This window comes from Myxocyprinus asiaticus, chromosome 29, assembly GCF_019703515.2.
Source record: "Myxocyprinus asiaticus isolate MX2 ecotype Aquarium Trade chromosome 29, UBuf_Myxa_2, whole genome shotgun sequence".
NCBI lineage: Eukaryota > Metazoa > Chordata > Actinopteri > Cypriniformes > Catostomidae > Myxocyprinus > Myxocyprinus asiaticus.
This window is the reverse complement of record NC_059372.1, coordinates 8,118,469-8,137,244: the sequence shown is the minus strand read 5'-3', so window position 1 is coordinate 8,137,244 and position 18,776 is coordinate 8,118,469. Positions and strand designations below refer to the sequence as shown.

The window sequence follows — 18,776 nt, the reverse complement described above, 5'->3', positions numbered from 1 at the left end:
GGGCACGCAAAACGAATTGCAAGGGATGGCAAACTATTGCAAGGGAACACAAAACTATTTCAGAAAAATAAATCCCGCCCTGTCCTCTTAGGGGCCCCGTAGTTCCGTACTGTACAAAACGGTAAATGACTTTGCCTTTGTGGTGCAAACATTTTCAAGAAATAATCTGATATACGTTGTTCTGTCTACCCTTTTGTTGTTCTTACATTTTTGACATGACATTCTTACAACAGATTTGCAAGTGCGAGGGGGAAGGCGGGTCTACCTGCTCCTTGTAACAAATCAAAGTACCAAAAGCTTCCAGTAAATAAACACACACTTGGCAATGCAAAAATGACTAACACATTTATAATGATTCTAAGGTTGTTTTAAGCTATTCCTCCACCGACACGCATAAATGTGGGTCTGGCGTAGGGGGCTCGTGGATGCACGCACAAAAGAACCACTGCTGCAAAAAAAATCCTAGTGGAAACATTGAGTTGTGTTGCCTTTTAATGATTAAATGGAGAAGGGCAACTTTAAATAGGGTACATATACTTATTGTAGAAACATTGTCTTTATTGAGAATATCAGTCAAAATTGAGCTGTAGCTGCCACTACCATGTATAACAAACACTGGCACCATCTAGTGATGAAACCAGGTTTAGGAGTAGCATTACAGTTACAAGTAAGCTGATTCCACGGTGTAAGGTTACAAACATTCTACAATCGAGGCACAGCACATATCTGGAAGGGTTCAGGACCAAAGGAGACACTAAGAGTTGCTTTCAGACTCAGTGTCTGTCCCTCAGGTGGCAGGAAGGTAAAACGCTGCATCAGAGAGGTGAAGAAGAGGAAGAGCTCCATACGAGCGAGCTGCTCACCTGGACACATCCTCTTACCTGCAAATTAGGGACTGGATTAGTAAATCTGTTTGCTAATTGATAAACTGAGTAAACGTATATAAAAACAACAACAGAGACATAAAGATATACCCTAGAGGTCTTCGTGTTTTATCACCCACTTTGCGCACACGTGCACACACAATCCTTCATCTACGAGTTTGGAAGTCGTAATTATGCTGCTATGAGTATTCAAGTGATTGTGGTCAGATAAAATAAGTACATTTGGGTAATTTCATTTATCTCACTTCCAGACAATGACAAAAACAAATAAATAAATAAATAAATAAATGTAAGAGAAAAAAAGCAGCAAAAGTATGCACTGTAGACTGATAACAGAAGTGTGTTAGTGGAAGGAAACTAAGGACAATAGACATATGTTTAATTTACTTCTTTCAACCACTCCAACAGACATTATTTTCATTCTTTCCACTGACCACCAAACCACATAGGATTAGGGGACATCATAGGCCAGACTGATTGCACGGTAAAATCGCCGACAAGAGTTTGCATGTTTTGTCTGCTAAAATCAGTCTATACTTCTATGTATTTCTTTACTGCTCCCCTAATGGACGATGCTGGAACTACAGTTGTGTGCATGTGTAACAGTTCTGAGAGCAAAAATGCTTTCTTTCACTTCTTTGAATTGATGTGATGTGAAAGCATAATGTGTCCAATTTTAGGCAACATTTGAGTAGAAATTATATATAGTCGTAACCCAAACCCTAAACCTAACCAAAACAGTGCTAAGACCAAAAGAAGTGGCCCAGTTTTGGGGCATAAACATTGGCAGCATGTCTGGATTTCATAACATTGGGAAGAACTTTAGGTGGAAAAATATTCAGGACTAACACACTGATTTCCCATGTGATCATGTTGCATCGGTAGGGATGGATACATCTGCTGCCTTCAAAAACTGGCCACATTTGGATGTGCCTTAATGCTTTCCTATGTCTGTATACTGCCTACAAAGTCCGCATCTGTTAGGTTTAACACACAGCCAGGGTCACTTTTATGAGCCAGGATTGGAGTGCATGGCTGTAAAGACCTCTAATATACAATTTAGTGAATTTTGCCATTAAATACCTATTGAAAAAGGGATGAAATTATCCTTTTTAAAAAATTTGCCATTTTCATCCAGAAAGTGTGCAGGGTTGAATTCATGTGGAGTGCTGTACTCATTTTTGTCCTGTAGGATTGGCTTTAGCATTGGCATCACCATTACGCCCTGTCACAACACAAACACAGAGATGTTCTGACAATAAACACAAACTAAATGGCCAGCTGACCATGCTTAGTAACACAGATGTAAGTAACAATCTAAATGACCTTTGGAATGGGACATCCTGCCACTGTGGTGTCCTTGTTGGCCACTCTTGGAGGCGTAAAGGGAACAATGTTTGCAAACCTCTGAATCTCGTGGATCACAGCATAGGTGTACGGCATGTGCATCCTGTCTTCCAAGGATGGTTGTCGTGTCTGTCCAATCACCTGATCAATCTCAGACTGGACTCTCTCTGAGGTAAAGTAAAATAAATCAGATAGGAGGAATAGTTCACCTAAAAAGGAACATTATGTCATCATTTATTCACCTTCATGCTGTTCCAAGCCAAGATTTAATTTCTTTAGTAAATACTGCATCTTTTTACCCATACAATCAAAAGTGAATGGTTACTAGATGGAACATTCTACCTAACACCTCATTTTGTGTTCCACAGAAGAACGGAAGTCAAAGGGGTTTGGAACAACATGAAGGTGAGTAAATAATGGCAATGGGAATTTTCATTTTTGAGTGAACTATTTATTTTAACAAAATATCACAATCAAACTAGAGATACAGTGTAGACAGACATATCGGTTTTACCAATAATCGGTGCAGATTGTTTTTATTATTATTATTATTCCTCTGTGTTCCTCTGTGGCCGGCGCTGGAGGATTCTACAGTTAGAACGGCTTGGTATAACAGTGGACTCTAGAGGTGAAATAAAAACAATCAGGTGGGGATTTGCTGTATCTAACTCTTTCATCATTGACAATACTGTATTCATCCAAATTTGTATCTGCAATTCAATGCAGATTTTATTATTTTGATTAGATAATCAAGTGTTCTATATTTAAGCGAGGGTATGCAAAGAATAATGTGACTATATGGAAATATGCCCCATCAGACATGCATCATATACAGTGCATAGGCTATAAAATATATACGCTATAAAATGCTTAATTTGGAAAATACTTAAATATAAAGCATTGTAATGGAGCAAAGTCTCCGTCATTTCAATATAAGAGTCCCTGGTGTGTTTCGGGTTTGTTTGTAGTTAAAAGTTCTACGTTATGGACCAAATTTAAATTTTTTATTTTTTATTTTTTCTGGTTATTATTGGGATTTTTGGTTGAACAATAAACTGCATCTGGGATTTTATTCATTTTTGACTCTTGTAGCATCTTTGTCTGTGCTTGTCCTAGTAAGTAAAGACTAAGACAAATCATTTTTAACATTCTATGAATCGATGTTAAAAACTATTGGCCAAATAATCGGCTATCTACCTTACTTATCGGTATCACCTAAATCCACTATCGGTCGACCTCTAAATCAAACCTTCTTTTTACCAAGGACAAGTAATGGGAAATGAGCACTGACATCACACCTTGTACTTCTGGATACTTGGCCATGTAGAGTAATGCCCATCTGAGTGTATTAGAGGTGGTTTCTGTGCCTGCTCCAAATAGATCTACCACACAGTATATCAGGTTTTCCTCTGTGAACTCGGCTGAACTGTCCTTACACTAGGAATGGAAAGATTAAGAAGAGAATTCACATGCATGTAGAGACAGGGATTACAACACTGGGACACTTTAATAGGATAGGATAGGATAGAATAGGACTTTAGTTGTCCCTTTGGGGAAATTGAGGCGTTACAGCAGTAGACATAAATTACAGAATAGGGAAAAATAAACAATAAATATAACATAGTACAATACAAATGTATATATATATATATATATATATATATATATATATATATATATATATATATATATATATATATATATATAAAGAAATATTAAATGTATATACAATTATTGAGAAAAAAGTAAAATAATAATTAATATAATAGAGCATGCTCTTTAAAACACTCCTAAAGTCAACATGAAACGGCCTTCGAAACCATCTTCCATAATTTGACATATTTCTAAATGAAATAAGATATTCAATGAGACAAAAACAAACATGTAGGGTGAGACTTGATTTTATTCATTTGAAATTGACTGGATGGTGAAGTGTTCTCTATAGATACAATTATGCATTTTTGGGTTTGTCAAAGCAGCAGCTTTTAACATGCCGTTTTATTTTTATTTTTTATTTTTTTTATGAATAATAATAGGATTAGTTCAAGTTCTCATGAAAGAGATGCATCTTTAGATGTTTCTTGAAAACAGTTAGAGAATTAGCTGCTTGGGTGGAGTTTTGAAGGTCGTTCCACCACCGACGAACGGTGCAAGTGAAATTTAAGCAAATGCATGAAAGAAAAATGTGAGGTTGTTCTATATGCGAGCAACCAATAGCAACCAGTGCAGTTTGATGAAGAGAGGCGTGACATGTGCTCTCGTGGGCCGGATAAAAACCAAATGCGCTGCCGTGTTCTGGATTAATTGCAAAATTTTAACTGTACATTCAGTAAATCCTGCCAGAATAGCATTGCAGTAGTCCAGTCTAGATATGACAAGAGCTTGGACAAGAAGTTGAATAATAATAATAATATTTGACTACAATACCATCATATTCAATAATCAAACTTAATAACAACTATTTTAAATTACTACATGGGCTACAACAGCAGAAGTTACTTTGTGCATTCAAAATTAATGTAAAGATATAATTTAGAATCCATTATTTTTATTCGCATATCCTTTCACAAACAGCCAGCATGTGCTGCAGGGGTGGCAAGATGGGGTCTCATTAGATACATTAGATTTTAATAGACATGGTGGTGTAAGATATTTTTTACATCATATGTTACCTCATATCTGTCACAGCAATTGCACTTTGGATATTAAAAACAGCCGTTTGTCACAATAACACCAGGAACATGTATTAAGAAATTAAATATGGTTGTTATTGTGTTCACACTGACTTTAAGAGTTTAGGTCTCAAGTGCAGAATTTGTGATATTTGTTTGTTGGCTATTTTAAAATGAAGGGGCATTTATTAATTTGACCAAAACATGTCCTGCAACATTATTTCCTGATGATCGACACCACTAGGTGACACTAGCTCAAAACATGTTAATGATTAATCTACCTACAGGACACTTGTGAATTGCAGGTAACCTGGATGGCATTTAGGTGTTTTAATTGAGTGGGATTAAGACTAGAAATGCCATTGGATTAGATTTGTGAGAATATTTTTACGTGTCTACTTGGATCCTGAATTATTCCTTCACCTTCTCAATTTCATCCAGATAGCAGTCAATGTAGTCTCTGGGATTGGATGGGTCTCTCTCCTCCTTGTGTTTGTCTATTTCCTCCTGCATGAAGGGATGAAGTTTAGAGATGCTGGCAAATGCTGTCTGATGTTTTCCTGGTACCAAGGACATAAGGGTGGGAAACTGGTCATATAACTGTAGTGAGACAAAGACATTATATATATACTGTATATTTATTATATAAACAATTATAAATGTATAATTCTGTGAAGTTGCAACTACAACCTAGTGTATTGACGTATGAACATATTGCAGTATCCAAAGAACTCAACAGAGTTTTGTGTCAATACATTTTAAGTTTGGACAGTTTAGGAGCTGAAATTAATTTAGACTAAATTCTAAATACATTCTATTTTCTGTTCTAATTAATATGCATAAAAATAGGAATGACTTTTACTGCTTTCATTTACATAAATCCTTAACACTATATCTTAAGCTTGTAATTGTGATTGCACACCAGTTTCGTACCAGACCCCAGATAGAGACAGGAAGCTGTAAGACATCATCCAAATACTTCTGCATCAGATGAAATTGATGATCATCATACTCAAACCTGTGGCCAAACACCAAGCCGCAGATTATATTAGCCACTGCATTGGTCAAAAGACGGTGAGGATTGAAGGGCAGACCTAGAAAGAAAAACAGAAAAGAAAAGAACAAGTTGCAATATGAGATTTAAGAACAGATAAGTGTTTAAATATATATATTTAAAGGGAAACATGAGACAAGATGAACTCTCATATGGTTTTAAACAAGATTGACCTTCAAAAAGACACTTGCACTTGCAGATTGTGGCCTAAAGAGGGCAGCATGTACTTGCAGCTCTTCAAGACATGAATATGATTGTTTTTAAGTATTTATGTATACACTCAAATAATATTTTAGCCTATTTTAAAGATTTATGCATTTAAATTTCATAAAACAAATTCCATGAAAATGAACCGTGTAATGTTTAACAAATTAAATTAATTAATTTTATTTGACTAAAAACTCAATTAAATTGTATATAATTTTGATATAAAAACTGAAATGCTTAAATTGTGCTCACTGACCTTGTTCAGTCTGTACAGAATCGCAGAGAAAGCGACACTCTTGCAAGATGGAGTTTTCTAAAGTTTTCTTCCCCAAACTGAAATACTTGAGTGTTGTCAGAGCAAAACGCCTCTGTTGATGCCATATGTGCCCATTGGACATAAATAGACCTATACAGATAAGTTGTAGAGAGCAAATCATGTTTAATTTTTAATTTTCTGCAATACCATACACAAAAACCCTTTTCTATTTTATCAAAGCTGCCTCTTTGGAACCATAAAGCTTAAAATACAGATTTGGCTACAAAAACAAAGTTCTTCAAAAAGCAACTAGGGGTTAAGTTATGGAACTACAAACATTTGATAAACATAATTTTTTATTTGTAGATAACATCTTGAAGATTAGCCCCAATGTTGTAGCAATTATAGACTATATAAATTAGAGATTCAAATTATTATCAATAACAATCTTAAAAGACTTTAATTTTCACTCACGACTGTCTTCGTTAAAGGAATGTTTGTTCGTAAAAACTTTACAGCTCTAATATAATACTCTTTTAACAGAAGAATTAATGTAAATGTTTTTATAAAATTAAAAGCTTCACATTTTCCCTTTAAACCCTCCAAAAATTGGCCCCATTCACTTCCATTGGTAGTGTCTTACTGTAACCCAAATCTTTCCTTTTTTGAAAGTAAAGGAGGAACGAGTCGCCACAAATTATGCCACAAATGCTTACAATTTAGACTAACTTGTACTGAACCCGGAATATTCCTAGTCATTTCATCCAACACAATTTAGGATCCAAACTATACTTTTTATATGAACACCACTATGCTAATAACTACAGATGATCAGCTTTTTCGAAAAATCCGACAACGCACGAAAACAACGTTTACATGATATTTGAAATCAACGGTTTATTGCCTTTGACATAAAAACTTATCCAAATACTGCTGTTTAACACATACTTCAACTCAACTGCTACAGCTACACATGGGGGCACAGTTTGATATCAAATCCTGTGATTCCACCAGACTACTGGAGCGCAAATAGTTACTTAGTTATCCAATCTCTTAATCCACTAAATGTCTAACCCGTTAACCAGTTTAATGTCTCTGCCCCATCGCGAAAAATTGAAATATGCCCGCCTTCATTTGATCAGCAGTTGACCCCAATGTCATGGCTCTCTTGAGTTTGGTCTGAGCAGTAGTGGGCAGAGTTAGTGTAAATAGCTTCTGCCAACAAGATGGGCTATTTGCACTTCTGGTTGGTTGTGTTATAATGTGTTTGTACCTTTCCCTTTACAGATCCTGTCATTTACAGGAAAATACGGTCGGTCAGTGAAGATGTCCGCCTGCTCCACAAACGCCTCTTTGAAACTCTTGTATCCAGTGAGCAGTATACAGGGTTTGCTTCCAAGGTAAATTGTGCTTACGTCTCCATTCTTCTCAGCAATCTGACAAGCATGAGATATGCATGTTAAGAATTCAAAAAGATTAATTTTACTAATTTGTATTAAGGCAGCGGGTGTCCAAATGCAAAAACTTACCCTTTGAAAGGAGCCCAGTAGATCTCTAAAGCCTAAATTTATAAAATTGCCAATGATAGGCAGAGGGAAAGGGCCAGGTGGCATTTTTGGCATCTTTGAACAAATATCACACAGGTGTTTCACCAACAGCAGCACAAACAGAAATATCATGATTCCTTGTACATCCATCCACTGGCCCATCAGGTGTGATAACGACTGCAATGTTGAAGCCATTCTTGCTGATACAAAAGAAACCATAACATAAATGAAAGAGAATAGTGACTGAGGCTGTCATTCCCTAACATTTAACATCTACCTTTGTTTTCTACTGAATAAAGAAACTCATATGGGTTTGGAACAACAAAAGGGCAAGTAAATGATGACCGAATCTTCGTTTTTGGGTAAACTATCCCTTTAAGTTTCAGATACTGTATGTAAAACTAGGACATGGAGATACAGCTAATTGATATTCAAGTCTCACTGTCGAGTCAATATCTGAAAAAGCCATTAGCATCAAGAAATGAAATTACACCCTTGACCTTGTATGCGGTCCTGCTGCCGGTTATGAATTCTCATTGCTAAGCTTTTGTTCATCACCTTAGAGATATGCAGAGGTAATGGCCTAAATATCTGCCAATGTTTACATTATTTTAAGTGTTTATTGTTTTTGCAATAAGGCAAGGCAAGATCATTTAGTGTAGCATACACAACAGTCAGAATGGTTACTCAGAATGGTGCCAAAAGCAAAAAACATCCAGTGAGCAGCAATTCTGCAGATGGAAACACCTTGTTGATGAGAGAGGTCAACGGAGAATGGCCAGACTGGTTCAAGCTGACAGAAAGGCTATGGTAACTCAGATAACCACTCTGTACAATTGTGGTGAGCAGAATAGCATCTCAGAATGCACAACACGTCAAACCTTGAAGTGGATGGGCTACAACAGCAGAAGACCATGTCGGGCACTTTATTAGGACCATAGTGTTAGATACAGTGTAGATACACATAGACAACAAATATAATATAATTTAATATAATCTCTTAATATAATCTCTTAATAAAATCTCTTGTTGTGATGAACATTTGCAAGGAGCTATGATGAAACTGTGTGTCGTATTCTGAAACTATATTCTCCCCGATCAAACATGTAACCACACTCTCTCACACACATAAACAGTAAAATCTCAGTTCACTCACAGAAGTTACATATGTTTCATGTTGTGTTGTGCCAAAGTTCACCACAGTTTGCAAAATACTGTCAACTTATAATAATTAAGAGGAATTGAAAAAGAGAGAATACTTACTCTCTGTTACAGCTGAGCTCCAGACATTTGGATTTGGCTTCTCAATGCACTTGAGCTTGAAAACTCCACACTGTAGTTTTTTCTAACAATAAAAATAGTGAACCCACTCCTTGTGAGCCAATGAATGAGCTCCACTGGAATGCTGTTATGTAATGTGCTTACACAATGAGAGTTTGCTGAGGGAGTGGCATTGAATTGCTCCACTCAGTTTTTTCTTGGTAACAGCTCTTCCGAAGGCCCTCCAATCAAATTCTGGAAGGTCTTGAGAATGAACAGTGAGCAAGTAGATGTTACATCAGTGTAGTAGTTCAGAGATCATAAACTTGTTATGGTTTTATGCAGCATGCTCTTAAAAATGGGAAACGCATTTCACTTCATCTAATACTTTAATATTTTTTCCATACGACTTGTAATAGGGCTGTAGGGAATGTTCGTTCCATTTTCATTAATATTTTCTTACAGATGTCCTTTTTCATTAATTACAAGTTGCTAGGAACTTGTCATTTACTAAGGTGGCCTTTTGTGGAGTTTGTGTAAGATTAAGGACTTTTCAGAACATGTCTTATTCTACAATGTTTATAAAAATGTACTGTTATTGTTACATGATGGTGCATGACCGACACATTTATCTCAACAGAGCTACTACATAACTACTACACTTTGGAAGTATAGAGAGCAAGATAAGAAAATAGGAAAAGACCAATATATATATATATATATATATATATATATATATACACACACACACACACTGTATACTGATTTATTTGATTATACACTATTATAACCACCTGGCTAATATGCTGTTGGTCCTCCACCAAGCCAAAAAACCTCAATGGCACATGCCCAGTCCCCCTGGATGTGTACCTGAAGAGAAGCCCACAGATTCATTTAAGAAGCACGCAAACATCACAGACAGGCAAAGAATAAACTTCAAAGCGGCCTGAGGCAAGGAATTTTAATGTTTGTCTGGAAAAAGAAAGTCTGTCTGAAATTGAAATGTTTTGGTGCGATTGATTGAAATGCAGTCGGCTGGTGCTTTACAGCTTGATGTTCCTTTCGGTATTAGATAGTACCAACCTGGTCTCATGGAAACACGTTACTATACCTACATTTTTGCCAAATGATTTTTACATGGTTTGTTGTACATATAGTGGCAGTTTCATGGTGAAATGAACACAAGAGGCGCTACAACAACAATGACTTTAATTCCCTTTCAAACAAATCACTTACTTTTCACCCTGTTCCTCACACAATGCTATCTCATGACATCTAAACACTTATATAGCGCATGACTTGTAAGGCGATACATTATAGTTATATATTTATAATTATAAGATCTTTGTTCAAAGTGGCTCCCCATATGAACTCCTCTAATGTATTTGATGGTGATGAACAGTTATAATCTAAACATTTGTACTGCCTATTAATGATAAAATTTGTGTTGCCTATTACTCATAAAATAGATGAAGTCATCTTAAAATATGGTGCATATTTTTGTCTCGTTGTTGAGACGAAAAGGATAGATGACTGCAAGTGCAAATGTAAAATATCTTGTATTTATTGGATAGAAATTGAGTGTACATTTATATTTCATGTACTGTTACATAAGGTATATTGTCTTCAATATTGTCTAAATTTGAAATGGAAAATGTGTGAACCATAAGTAGAATCACAGCGAGTCTGCATTTTCAACACTGATTTTATGTAGAAATCTCTGGAACTGTGCAGAATGGAATTATATATGTTAAAATGTGTTAAGCAGAGCTGAAAGAACATTCTTACTTGCAACTGAGAGCATTATAAAATTAACCAAAACATATTTCACTTTTATCTTTGAGTAGGAAAAAAATCACAAAGTGTTGCAGTTTAAGAATTGAAAGAAATGGATGAAATTTGGCACATTTCTTCAAATTGTCCTGATGCCCATGTGTACCAAGTTTTGTGAACTTGTGATATTGCATTTACAAGATACAGGCAAATTAGTCACTATAGGCAAAGACCGAAAAAGGTATTGTCCCGTATACACCAAACAGTTCGATACATTCTTTGACAACTTTTTGGTAGAAGTGTCTCTAGATGATCTTCACAATTTCCTGTGAATCAGACAAAATATTAAAATATGACATTAAAAAAGTAGGTCAAAGAACCATCTAAATTTTTTTCTACAGCCCATTCGGTAATGAAGTTATAAGCAAAAATTGTAATTATCTTATCTAGTGCCATCTACAGTCATCTGTGGGATCCTACCTGGTTTGGGATTTCTGCGCTTTACAGTCTTCAACTGCCGGTTGTAGGGCAGAAATATCATACTGTATTAGAAAATCTGAACACAATAGGGTTCCAGTATCTTAAAGGGGTCATGTCATGTGGTATCAAATTTTCCTTGATATTTTGACATTTAAGAGGTCATTCTACTCTAAAAACATACTGTACATTTCAGAACTTAAAACTTAATCCCCAATGCAATAAAAGCATTTATTGAAACCAAACTGCAAAAATGCCCCATTCTCTAATTCAGCGACTTCCCTACATCACTAGGGGGGCCATTAATTCAAGACTACCACTACAGCAAAAATATAAATAAAAAATAAAAATCAACGCCTACTTTTGTCCTTGGTCCCGCCCACTGGTGTTTCAGTTAACTGAGAGAGAGAGCAGGACAAACAGGTCTAGTGTGGCCTCACTATTCCTGAACACCAAAGAGTGTTTCAATTATCAGTGGACCTCAAGGAAGATAATACAATTATATATATATAAAAAAAGAGTATGCCATGACCCCTTTAATTGCTTGCAGATTAGATTAATTACTTATCAAAAACACATTCAGTAAAGAGTCTGTAATTAATATGTGAGCTGTAGCTCAGTGTTCCTTTGGGAAATGAATAAACACATTATACGCACTGGCACTGGAACAGGATTCAAGTGAGTTGCAATCACAAGAGTTCCTGCTCAATTGGTAAAGTGTAGTGCTCATAACACCAAGGTTGTTTGTTCAATTCCCAGGAAAAGTGTTGGGTAGTAATGGAATACATGTAATCAGGATTACGTAATATGATTACAAAAATCAGTACTTGTAATTAAATTGTGTCCTCAGATTACAGTTACTTTATGGATTACATATGGATTACATTACAGTATCTATCAGTCTTGACTTTAAAAGAGGCGCACAAATGGCTAATGTTCATTGAAAAGAGGGTGAATTGGTAGTTAATACACTTAAAATTAGATATTCATCAAAACATGCAATAAGTAATCAAACAGTAATCAGATTAGATTTATTACAAAATGTAATTTAAAAAATTTTATTACAGAAGTGTAATTTGTAATGAGTGCCAGATTAAATTTTTTAAGGTAATCTAGCCAACACTTATTAAGTATTTACCATAAATGCACTGGATGTTCTTTTGGATAAACGCATCTACCAAATACATAAATGTTAATATACAAAGAAGCTGAATTTGTTGATTAAAATTGTACTCTATCGAGGTACAGCACATATCTGAAAGGGTTTAGGTCTAGAAGTGACACTAATGGTTCCTTTTATACTTAGCGTCTGTCCCTCAGGTGGCAGGAAGGTAAAATTCTGCATGAGAGAGTTGAAGAAGAGGAAGAGCTCCATACGAGTGAGCTGCTCACCTGGACACATCCTCTTACCTGCAAATCAGGGGCTAGATCAGTATATATAGCTTATAATAACAATAGATCTGCAAGGATCTACATAGTCCTCATCATGACTGAAAATGGTATGAAACTTTCTCTCTTCAAAAATGTGTCATTTTCATCCAGAAAGTGAGCAGGGTTAAATTCATATGGAGTCCTGTATTCATTCTTGTCCTGTAGGATTGGCTTTAGCATTGGTGTCACTATCACTCCCTGTCCAAGGATAAAGAAGGAAGTTTTGTTAATAAACACTGAGTAAGTTGTAGTCCCATTCAGTTTCAGGTTAAAGGTGCAATATGAAACAATTTTCATATAATATTCACCTTTTTTTTTTTTTTTTTTGCCAATGCGTGAACGGCTTGTAATGCAACTTAAAAGATGAGCCCTTCCTGGACTTCATAGGTTGCCTATTAAAGCCTGAAGACTGATTTTCATGCGAAGGCAGCGGGTCGTTTTTGCTGGGAAAATCCAAAGGATGTGACTTTTATGCGTGCTCCTGAGAGCCTTGCCTCAATGATTCTCTTCCGCTATTCAACAGCGACAACAAACTGCAACACTAGGTAACGTTATCTTAGAGATGGAATCCGGTAAAAGGCCGGCTCCCAGCACAACACCGACTCCTACACAAACTCTGAGTAAGCCAAAAAATAAATAAAAATAAAATGTATCTACTGAATCCCATCTGGCTAAGCGGGAACGTGATTGTGGTCGAGCGAAAACTAGAGTGAACATCGGCAGGACATTTGATTCCTAGAGGGACCTTCGTTCGGTTTTGGGGATCAAAACCAACCCTGAATTGCCGTTCTTCTTATTGGACAGGTAAGCTTACATAACTGCAAAGCATGTGAAATATAGTGCCATAAGGATTGATCTGTGTAATTTTAGCTAACTTGATCTTGCCTGCTAATGCTGACAAATTGCAAGCTACCTATAAATAATTTCAACGATCTTCTCTTTATACTAAAGTTCAGGTATGCTGATTCACAGTAACTGTCATAATCAATGTTAATCTGTAATTATTCAGCAAGGTAAACTACAATAACACATGAAATGAATTCTAGACAATGTTCAAGATAATACAAAAATACCCATTCATTAGTGTAACATAACTTGGTTATACAGAAAATACGTATATACAACCTATTATTATAAAACAATAGCGCATCGATATATCAAAATGACAGTTGTGATGGAATCACATCAATACTGAATTGTGTCAACATATTTATAATGTACAGTCTATTTTATAAACAGTTACTGTCATCATCCACCAAATTAAGCTAACTGCTATTGATAAAGCTGACTAGCTAGCTAACGCCGACATAGGCAATCGTATAAATGCAGTCAATGTATCATGCAAAGAAAAGTGATTACTTCAAACTACAGTCTCGCATAGTCAGACCTATATCCACACTTTGTTTTAGCCCTGTTCCAGCACTGGAGAGTCAAATATAATATACACTCTCAAAGTTTGTAGTAACAAATCATAACTGTGTAATTTTAATTATGCTACCTCATCTGTCAGCATGATGCCGGTGAATCACTTTCAGTCTCTTTGTACGTTACGTCATTGTTTTGGTCGATGCTCGCTCGCTCGCGGCCCTATGGAGTGTCTGCAGTTCACTTAACGGCCACAGGTGTCATTATTAACAAGGGTTTCTGAATCTAACATACTGCACCTTAAAGCTGTTTTGTTTAAAACTTTCTGTACAACGTATGCATGTATGCAGCAATGTACTGACCTTTGGAATGGGACATCCTGTCACTGTGGTGTCCTTTTTGGCCATTCTTGGAGGCATAAAGGTAGTATTGTTTGCAAACCTCTGAATCTCATGGATCACAGCGTAGGTGTGGCAGGTTTGTTCGGTCATCCATCAAGGGTGGACATGTCTGTCCAATCACCTGATCAATCTCAGACTGGACTTTCTCAAAATTTTTCGAAAATAATATAGAAAGAAGAACATGCATTGCCATCAGGTTACAGCAGTTTTTACTGAGGACAAGCAAAAGGAAGTGATCCTTGACATCACACCTTGTACTTTTGGATACTTGGCCATGCAGAGTAATGCCCATCTGAGCGCATTAGAGATGGTTTCTGTGCCTGCTGCAAACAGATCCACCACACAGTGTTGGTGTCACCCTTCAAAATCGATTCCTTTTTAACTTTCTGGTTAGTGAGTTTAGGCACGTTATTTTCACACTGGAACACTGGAGACTTCTTGCTAAACTGCAGTTAAAGTTGCCAAACTTTAAATTAAGTTTGACCTTTTAAAAGACAATTGTACTTGTAAAAAGTTTGGTCTGTAGACAACAAAAAATAATGCATTTCAATCAGTTTGCAGATTTTTAGTAAATTACTGGCATATTCTGCTTGTAAAGAGAAATTTGGTGTTTGGCACTAAAATGGTAATGACTTAATTTTAACCCATACAGAAAATGTAACGGAAATGTTGGCTGATATAAATGCTGTAAATGACAGTATCATTGTCTTAGATATGTGGACCATTTTTAGCAGCGTTCAACAGTATGTTCAGCAGTATGTTCGACTAGAAAATGCACAATATGTTGATTCTTTGAGAGAAGTTCTTGATGAAAGAGGATGTCCTGCTTTGAAAATTAATGCTCGCTGTCTTTGACTAAACTCTGAAAATTAATATGAAAAGACACGATGCTCATGCTTGTGTGACGCTCCTGTTCTACCCGTTCTGTATGAGACTCAAACCGGCGTCTCCAGTATGGGAGGCGGGTGCGCTAACAAGGAGGCTAAAGGCTACAGCCTCTAGTGTCAATAGCTAGTGCACCTCTTGAGGTCAGGAGAGTGAGGTTTATACACATTGCACAGCTATCTATCAGCTGGCCACCTTTACACTCACACCCCTAAACCTCACTCCCATCCGGGTCATGGCACCATTATGACGCTCCTGTTCTACCCGCTCCGTACGGACTCGAACTGGTGTCTCCGGCATGGGAGGCGGGTGTGCTAACAAGGAGGCTAAAGGCTACAACCTCTAGCATCAGTCGCTAGTGCAACTCCTGATGTCAGGAGAGTGAGGTTTATACACATTGCACAGCTATCTATCAGCTGGCCACCTTTACACTCACCCCCCTAAACCTCACTCCCATCCAGGTCATGGCATCATTATGACGCTCCTGTTCTACCCGCTCCGTACGGACTCAAACCAGCGTCTCCAGCATGGGAGGAGGGTGTGCTAACAAGGAGGCTAAAGGCTACAGCTTCTAACGTCAGTCGCTAATGCACCTCTTGAGGTCAGGAGAGTGAGGTTTATACACATTGCACAGCTATCTATCAGCTGGCCACCATTACACTTGGATGAAAAATCAACCCAAAGATAATGTGTAAATGAAAATGGACTCTAACTAGTGTTTAAATGAAGAAAGAAAAAAAAAAAAAACAGGCACATTTTTGGACTTATATAGTGCTTTAATGATGAATGATTTTACAGTTTTTAACAATTTCATTACGTATTTATTTATGTTTTTAAATATTTATGTCATGATTTAATTTAGAGTAATTTGGTCAGAATGAAAGAAATCTGTATTGTCAGATGAGTTGTATATTTTGCATTAAAGCAATGAGTCTCCTATCATAAATAAATAAATAATATTAAAAAAAAAACTTTAAATGTGATATATGCTGTAGGGCAGATATGTGTAATATTTGTGTATAAAGGGAATATTTGGTTAAGAACTTGTATTTCCATGCCTGTCTACACCAGGAGGTGGTGCTAATTGCTCAACGGATTCTATTGAGAAGTCCACACCAAGGACCTTAAGGAATTGCAGTTGTTTTCTAGTTGTTTGCATTTGGGTCTCACATGTGCAAACATGATTATTTATAAAGGAGGATGCAAAATGTACAAAGTCGTGTCCCGACTGCCAATTAAACCCTCAAAAAGGAGAATTTTCTAAGACTACCTTCTCAATTTCATCCAGGTAGCAGTCAATGTAGTCCCTGGGATTGGATGGGTCTCTCTCCTCTATGTGTTTGTTGATTTCCTCATGCATGAAGGGATGAAGTTTAGAGATGCTGGCAAATGCAGTCTGGTGTTGTCCTGGGAGCAAGGACATCAGTTTTGAAACTGATTATATAACTGTAGAGAAAAAAATAAATTCCCAGTATTAACTGAAGCTTTAACTTAGCACCTGTCAACTAGAGATCGACCGATATGGCATTTTTTTTTTTTTAAATATCACCGATACCGATTGTTTTAAGTGTCCGACAACTGATGTGATTTTATTATTATTATTATTATTATTTCATATCAGTTTTTTCACATAATGAAAATTAAAGAACCGATAACCGACTGAGTATAAAAGTGAGAGTATCTGTAAAAAATATCGGTCAAACTGATTATCGGTCTATCTCTATTGTCAGTCCACAAAGTTTGGGTCAATTCCAGTTCAGTTTGACTTATTTACATTAATTCAGCAACTGAATATTCATTTTCATATATTTATTTTTTCGTAGCATTTTAATTTTTTGCTTACTGGTTTTGTGTGTGATGTTCAAATGTAATTTTTAATTTCAGCACATGTATTCACACTGTATCAGCTGAATTAAAACACAAATTATTTTAAATTCCTCATTTGTTAAGCAGTAATCTTTGAACATGAAAGAACAAAGCGTGTTATTGTATTAGTATGCAGGCTACATACCCAACCACAGTTAGAGATAGGAAGCTGAAACGTCATCTATGTATGTATATATACTGCTGCATCAGATGGAATTGATGGTCATCATACACAAACCTGTGGCCAAACACCAAGCCACTGATTATATTAGCCACTGCACTGGTCAAAAGATGGTGTGGATTAAAGGGCAAACCTAGAAAAAACAAGAAAAGAGCCAATTGCAATATTAAGAGATTTGTGAACATTAAAAACGACCTGCACAGGATTTCAAACATCTGTTAAAATTGCTTTATCCTTTCTAGAATATATTAATTTATGAAAAGTGAGAAATGATCAACCGGCATGAGGCTTTAAAAAAACTGACCTTTAAAAAGACACTTGCAGGCAACTTGCAATTTTTGGCCTGTAGAGGACAGCATGTATTGCAAACATGTCTGATAAAATGACGCATTTCAATCAATTTGCAGATTTTTAATAAAATGTTGCAAATCCTGCTTGTAAAGAGAAATGTAGTGTTCGGCGATAAAATTGCACTCACTAACCTCATTCAGAGTCGCAGAGAAAGTTTTTTCTTTTCCACACCAAAATACTTGACGCCACATGTGCCCATAAGACATAATCAGACCCTTCATGTTATAAATTCTCACAGAATTATTTTACAAATTTGTATATGGGTGAACTCCCGTATCTCACAAGCTAGCTAAAAAATACATCAGTGAAAATATACAGATGGTACAATGTCTTATATGTACTAAATGGCTAAAGGTATGTGTATCAAGTCCAAACATTAACACTTACCATTTGAAAGAAGCCCAGTGGATCTTTAAAACCTAAAGTCATAATGTTTCCAATGACAGGCAGAGGGAAAGGGCCAGGCGGCATGTTTGGCATCTTTGAACAAACATCACACAGGTGTTTCACCAAAAGCAGCACACAGAAATATCATGATTCCTTGTACATCCATCCGCTGGCCCATCAGGTGTGATTACGATTGCAATACTTATGTCATTCTTGCTGATACAAAAGAAACCATTAAATACAGTACAACTTTTGCAGCATTACTCCTTAAAATCGAATGTTGAGGCGAGAAGGTCAGAAGACCTATAAGAAATTTTTCCCGCAAGATGCTTTTTCAAAGTCTTCAATGTCAGCTTCAATTTGATGAAATAAACATATTTTGCATTTGAAGGAAATTGTCTAAAAATCCTATAAAAATTTGGATAACAGATT

General features: G+C 36.3%; 1 protein-coding gene and 1 pseudogene across 4 annotated transcripts; both read right to left on the bottom strand.

The window, feature by feature from the left end:
• Positions 1-461: 461 nt before the first annotated feature.
• LOC127420545 (cytochrome P450 2J4-like) lies at positions 462-9,350 on the bottom strand. Of its 4 annotated transcripts, none has more exons than XM_051662914.1 (10): positions 9,231-9,350; positions 7,950-8,167; positions 7,694-7,856; positions 6,421-6,570; positions 5,837-5,997; positions 5,327-5,503; positions 3,530-3,668; positions 2,211-2,398; positions 1,968-2,109; positions 462-881 (listed from the first exon to the last, which is right to left on the bottom strand). In XM_051662914.1, exons 2-10 carry the CDS (start codon positions 8,160-8,162, stop codon positions 703-705), a joined length of 1,512 nt encoding a protein of 503 aa, XP_051518874.1. In that variant the 5' UTR covers positions 8,163-8,167; positions 9,231-9,350; the 3' UTR covers positions 462-702. The 4 variants fall into 4 exon arrangements, with proteins under 4 accessions (XP_051518874.1, XP_051518876.1, XP_051518875.1 ...); XM_051662916.1 differs by having other exon boundaries at positions 5,327-5,410; XM_051662915.1 differs by having other exon boundaries at positions 7,950-8,163; positions 9,231-9,262.
• Positions 9,351-10,535: 1,185 nt separating this feature from the next.
• Positions 10,536-16,982, bottom strand: LOC127420196 (cytochrome P450 2J3-like; annotated as a pseudogene).
• Between the last annotated feature and the right edge of the window lie 1,794 nt (positions 16,983-18,776).

What these genes read in the sequence shown, in the direction of transcription:
- LOC127420545 (XM_051662914.1), bottom strand. Translation starts at nt 8,162, where the DNA reads ATGGCTTCAACATTGCAGTCGTTATCACACCTGATGGGCCAGTGGATG. An exon ending in ATCTGGATGAAATTGAGAAG is followed by an intron (nt 3,669 to 5,326) that starts GTGAAGGAATAA and finishes TTCCATTCCTAG; the next exon opens with TGTAAGGACAGTTCAGCCGA. An exon ending in CAGGATGTCCCATTCCAAAG is followed by an intron (nt 2,110 to 2,210) that starts GTCATTTAGATT and finishes GTGTTGTGACAG; the next exon opens with GGCGTAATGGTGATGCCAAT.